The sequence below is a fragment of the Macrobrachium nipponense genome, chromosome 28 (genome assembly GCF_015104395.2).
Source record: "Macrobrachium nipponense isolate FS-2020 chromosome 28, ASM1510439v2, whole genome shotgun sequence".
In the NCBI taxonomy this organism is placed as follows: Eukaryota; Metazoa; Arthropoda; class Malacostraca; order Decapoda; family Palaemonidae; genus Macrobrachium; species Macrobrachium nipponense.
The window spans coordinates 17,113,874-17,120,334 of NC_087217.1; the positions used below are offsets into that span (position 1 = coordinate 17,113,874).

The 6,461-nt window shown below is 37.7% G+C and overlaps 1 protein-coding gene across 1 annotated transcript; it reads right to left on the reverse strand.

The window, feature by feature from the left end:
* Positions 1–2,023: 2,023 nt before the first annotated feature.
* Positions 2,024–5,819, reverse strand: LOC135201495 (actin-like). Its single transcript, XM_064230475.1, has 2 exons — positions 5,777–5,819; positions 2,024–3,297 (listed from the first exon to the last, which is right to left on the reverse strand). Exon 2 carries the CDS (start codon positions 3,265–3,267, stop codon positions 2,134–2,136), a length of 1,134 nt encoding a protein of 377 aa, XP_064086545.1. The 5' UTR covers positions 3,268–3,297; positions 5,777–5,819; the 3' UTR covers positions 2,024–2,133.
* Positions 5,820–6,461: the final 642 nt, after the last annotated feature.

Consider the following 6,461-nt stretch of genomic DNA (forward strand, 5'->3'; position numbering starts at 1 on the left):
GTACAGTCTTTTCTTCCTGCTTAGGCTGATGCGGCTTCTAAAGCCCACTGGCAAAACATTAACTAGCTCCCGTGCCTATTCAGTCTTCAGAAGGAATAAAGAATGTTGCTATAGTGCTACTTGTGATGGTAATTGCTTCATAGCAAAGAAAGATAAAGGAAAGGAAAACGCATTTTCGAGAAGTTCGGCAGCAAGGAGGCTTTCGCGCCCGTGTTGGAGGCTTTCCATACCTTTTCACATTTTGATTACTTTTTCTGGCACGGTATTTTCTTCATTTTATTGGTGTTAATACACACGTGGCTTCCATAAAACACTAGCTCCACTTCAAATATCTCCAGTGTTTTTTCACTCTTCAGGGAGAATAAACAAAACAACTGCAATGCTGCTGCATTTATCCATTCCTAAGCCGACATCTGTTTCGACCATCCATTCTTACTTTAAGGCTTTTCTAGAATCGCAATTGAAATACACTCTAATATGTATCAGAGTTCATAAAAAAATTCTCGAAAAACAAGAAGCAAAACGAACGTTCAAACTTTTTGAAAATTTATTACAAACTTCATAGTACTGAAAAATGATTCACACGGCTTTGAGGAGAGCTATAAAAGACTCCAGCCACCCTACGTCTAGTACAGCTCACACTGAGAGCCGTCTACGACTCTTTCAGAATTTACAACTAATAGCTGACTGTGTGATTGGGGAGTACTGTCGTCCGTGGGGATCCAAGGAATCTGACACCTGTTTATTTTACAGATGGAAATTCAGAAGAGACGCTGAAGCCTCTCAGTGTGAGCTGTACTGGATGCAGGGTGGCAGGAGATTTTTGTAGCTTTCTTAGGAGCCGGGGTTTTCACGGGGAGGTACTAGCCTGGGAAATTTTTAAATCTATTATCAAAACTATAAAGTTTGTAATAAATTTTCCACTTTTCAGTGAGCCATTATCGATTCTTGTTTTTAGATAATTTTTTTGGGATGAACTCCACTATACAATAATGCAATTCCATTGCGAGTGAGTCTTGAAGACTGGAAAAGCTACGAAGACTGAAGTTTGGCCAATGGATCTTGGAAGATATGTGATTTAGCACTTGAAAAATATGTATGTATGTATGTATACGCACACACACACACACACACACACACACACACACACATTATATATATATATATAATTATATATATATATAGATAATTTTATTTTGATTTTCTATAGTTATAAATTTCCTTACATCTTATCATAAGTTGGTAAGTGCCTATGACCTCTTAAACCCTTTTCCCGGTCTCTCCTAAGAGAGATAGTTCGTAACATGAAAACAATATCGTTCATAATTCATTTAAGGTTATGGTTCCCTACAAACCTTTGATTTCCTCCCTTTTTGATAAGTTTGACTTCCATCCTTTTTTTTTTTTTTAAGGAAGTGTATATGGTGAAAACAAGGATTCGGAAGCGTTCCATTATGAATTAGATTATAAATTAAGCAATTTAGGGTTATGGTTCCTTACAAACCTTTGATTTCCTCCCTTTTTGATAAGTTTGACTTCCATCCCTTTTTTTTTTTTTAAGGAAGTGTATATAGTGAAAACAAGGATTCGGAAGCATTCCATTATGAATTAAGCGATTTATCCGAGCCACTGTTCTTTCTACACACACGTATAAAATTATACATACACAAACACACAATATATTTATACATATATATATATATATATATATATATGTGTGTGTGTGTGTGTGTGTGTGTGTGTGTTATACACACATATATTATATATGTGTGAGCATGTAATTTTGATAATGTAGGTTACATTATTATAGCTATGATCTGGTCTTATTAGACTCCCTTTGTTTAAAAGATTAAACAGAGCTGTGTTACTCTTTGAGCAAAATTTCATATTTTCCAAAACCTAGATTAATCTTCTGTATGCAAATTTCCAGCACTCCAGAAATATGAATCAACTATGAACATGATTTATGGTCAAATACATATAAGACATTTTCTCTTATAAGTGGATAAAAGGAGCAGAAAGATCAATATCCAAAACCTTTATTTGAAAACTATAATGGTGGGACCATTACTGTGAAATGCTGTAATATAAAATTTGGAAATGCATTGATGTTTACAGTATGGAGCAGACGAATTAGAAGCACTTGCGATGGACAATACCGGGGCCAGATTCTTCATATTCCTCTTTGGTAACCCACATAGCCTGGAAGGTGGACAGAGAACCAAGAATAGACCCGCCAATCCAAACTGAGTACTTGCGTTCAGGAGGGGCAATGATCTTTACTTTGACGGTCGAAGGGGCTAATGTAGTTATTTCCTTCTGCATCCTGTCAGCAATACCAGCGTACATGGTGGTACCACCAGACAAGACAATGTTCGCTAGAAGATCCTTCCTGATGTCAATGTCGCATTTCATGATGGAAATGTGGACGGTCTCATGAACACCCACCGATTCCATACCCAGGAAGGAAGGCTGGAAGATAGATTCTGGAGCACGGAACCGCTCGTTGCCAATGGTGATGACCTGACCATCGGGCAGCTCATAAGATTTATCAATAGATGAAGAAGCAGCAGCAGTATTGAGCTCAGCGTCAAAGTCCAAGGCAATGTAGCAGAGCTTCTCCTTGATGTCACGAACGATCTCACGCTCGGCGGTGGTGGTGAAGGAGTAGCCACGCTCAGTCATGATCTTCATCAGGTAGTTGGTGATATCACGACCAGCCAAGTCCAGACGGAGGATGGCATGGGGAAGAGCAAAACCTTCGTAAACAGGTACAATATGAGAAACTCCGTCTCCTGAATCACAAACCTGGCCAGTTGTTCGTCCAGAGGCATAGAGAGAGAGAACAGCCTGAATACAAACGTACATTGCAGGCATGTTGAAGGACTCGAACATGATCTGGGTCATCTTCTCACGGTTGGCCTTGGGGTTAAGAGGAGCCTCAGTAAGCATGGTAGGGCATTCCTCAGGGGCAACGCGAAGTTCATTGTAGAAGGTGTGGTACCAGACCTTCTCCATGTCGTCCCAGTTAGTAATGATGCCATGCTCAATGGGGTACTTGAGGGTGAGGATACCTCTTTTGGCTTGCGCTTCATCGCCGACGTAGGCGTCCTTCTGACCCATACCGACCATCACACCCTGGTGACGGGCGCGGCCAACGATGGAGGGGAAGACAGCTCGAGGGGCGTCGTCACCGGCAAAGCCAGCCTTGACAAGACCGGAGCCATTGTCGCAGATGAGGGTCGCTGAATCTTCTTCGTCACACATGGTGGTGGTTGTTTAGTGTTTACTGTCTTCCTGGAAGGTGAAAAGGTTATTAATATCTATGGTAATATCACACTTTTATTTTCCATCTTTCATTACGTTAAGTTCCTTGAAAAGTGTGAATTTTGGTCATGGTTTCCAAAGGGTTGTTAGCAATGAATACTGAAGAACTGACACATAAAAATAAAACACAAGCATGTACACACATGCATATACTGATATACATACATACACACACACACACACACACACACACACACACATATATATAATAATATATATATATATATATATATATATATATATATATATATATATGAAGCACGGTTGTAGATTCTGACCAATGTCGTCTTCATTGCTAACTAAACCATCGTCAGAGGAATGACAAAGTGGTACAAATCCATAATATATATGGTAGGGGGACAGTACATACGAACACACAAACGGCTGAAAAATATTTGTAGGGTCCTACCCTCATTAGTGGCAGGTCAGATTTTACAAATTCCCTGAGACCTATATTCTCTGATCTCCGTCTTTCAAGTAACTTCCTTAAAATTAAACTCATTGCATATTTCTTCTGAGATTAATGGATCACGTTTATACATTCAATGACTGATATTTTATATTCTTGATGAAACTTTGTTTTATAAAACTAGACTCAATGATGCTTCTTTATAGTGCTTATTTGAATAATTTTTTTCACCTGCCCAGTTGATAGTATGAATGTTTTCACTGTTATGTCCAAAAATTCATCTGTTCACCTGTGCATTTCTTACACATCTGTTATGCCGGTCTATTCTCTTTTCCCAAATTACATAAAATCTGATATGCATATCCTTTATTAATGTCATGCGAGTTCTGTATAAGTACGTATTTCACTGTTTTGTTTTCTAAAGCGCAACATTGACCCTGAAATTCTTCAGAAGATGGCGAATTTCTTTGAAATTATAGAGGTTATGAATTTCTACTACTTTGTAGCTGTCCTCTGAATATGGCTTGGTTAGCAATAAAACAGACACCGCTCAGGATCTACACCTGTGGTTCATTTCTGCCCCGTGGTGTTTGATATAAGAAATCACTTGTAAGAATTATTATAAGCATATATATGTATGTATGCACACACATATACAGACACATACACGTATATATATGTGTGTATATGTGTGAAGAGAGAGAAAGAGCAAATCCTACGACCGGGTATACTCCATTAAGATAAACAGTGGAATCACATTATAAGGTCTTTCTTAAAACTACTCTGAGCAATGTTGGTTATGCAGGAGAAACTTAAATTATTCAAACAAGGGCTTAATGACAAAGGGAGCATTCAAACCAAATAGAACATCTAATTAGTTACCTCTAAATAAATATGTCAAGACGCCCACACACACATAGAGTCTGTTTGCCTATTCTTATATGAATATACGTATGTGCATATGTATCCACAGCCTATAATGCTATCGTTACCGTTTGAAAAAGAAAATTACACTTTTGCAACCTTAATATAAATACATTATAATTGCGAACGAGTATCTTATTATTTGAGGAATATTTTAACTTTTCATTGGAAATCTTGAAAATCCCTTATAAAAAATCTACTTTAAATTTCATCTGAGTTTCATTACCTTAGGATATTTGCTATAATCTGAGACGTTTACATACAAAACATAAAACAAAGGTTACAAATGCTTATATACTTTTGCCATCTGCCTTGATAAAGTCATTCCAATACTGAAGTTTTATATACAATGTAATGTACTGAATTTACTGTAACATCATTTAACGTTACCTTTTTGATGTAATATGCTTGAAAAATCTAGAGCGAATTTTTTTTCTTAAACGATTTCTTTATCAGCAGAGTTTTAAAGTCAATAATATCTTTTCGAAGTGAAAAAAGCAATAGAATATTGGTATAGCTTAAACAAAATGATAAAGCAATATTCCAACGGCGTATCTCGACTATCAATTTGGTAGCCTGGATCACTTCCCGCGGTCGCCGGAGAGGAATCACAGAAATTTATTCTGGTGATGAGAAATTCATTTCTCGATATAATGTGGTCCGGATCCTACAATAAGCTGTATGTCCCGTTGCTAAGAAAGCAATTGGTTCTTAGCCACGTAAAAACATCTAATCCTTCGGGCCAGCCCTGTCAGAGCTATTAATCAGCTCAGTTGTCTGGTAAAACTAAGATATACGCCAACGACGTTTACCTCGCTTACGAAATTGAACACGCATTGTGAGTTACTTGTAATAAAGGAAAAATTACACTTTCCTGTAAACACATAAGGCATCAAATTCGATCCTCGGTTAACCAGCACATAATGCAATTGCCACTAATTTTCTGAGTTTCCCCAAGAAGAACCGTAGCTATATTCTGCGTACTAATGGATGTCAAGAAGTCAGAATACACTTAGGACTCAATGACGTTACAGACTCCCACTTTTCAACACTTGCACTACGGAAGATTTTACAGAACGCGCCACAGACAAGACACATTTTCGAGGTCCAACTTACCCCTGCCAAGGCCTTCGGCGACTACACTGCGCTCCGATCTCTCCCTCCCTTTATATATATGCAGCGACAGTCGGAGAAAGTCCAGAATAAAACGAAAAAAAAGAAAATAAAAAAATGAAAGACAAAAATAGAACAATAGAGAAAAGTGATAAATAAAAGAACGCCCGTGAAAGAGCCAAAACGTCTGCGGTTGGGCATGACGGCCCTGCCCCTCGACATAGGTCAAGCGAATCAAAGGATTTTCTCGTTAATTTAATGGTATTCAAGAAAACTGGGTCTTTCATCGTCCCTCTTCTATTTTTAAAGCGTTTATCTCGACTTTGCCTTGCTAATCTCGTCTATTAAAAGAGACTTTGCATACCTTGATAAATTCATTAATTACTGACTGGGCTATTTGGTTTTTTGGCATCATAACATCTATGATCACTGATGATAAAGATCATTAATTAAAATGTACTGAAAATAGCTTTGATCGACAAGATATTTCAATGTTTATAAAGCAGGAAAGTCAATACTACTGCAGGTAATCTCAGGCATATGAAAGAATTTTTTTCATATGAAGAATTCCAAAGCGATCCGGGACAACATAACTTTGTTTCAAATGATTGCACAGTAATTCTCTCTTAGGACCGAGTTACTATAATGGAACTTCCACTTTGATCTTACTGCCTCTGATTAACAACAG

What these genes read in the sequence shown, in the direction of transcription:
- LOC135201495 (XM_064230475.1), bottom strand. Translation starts at nt 3,267, where the DNA reads ATGTGTGACGAAGAAGATTCAGCGACCCTCATCTGCGACAATGGCTCC.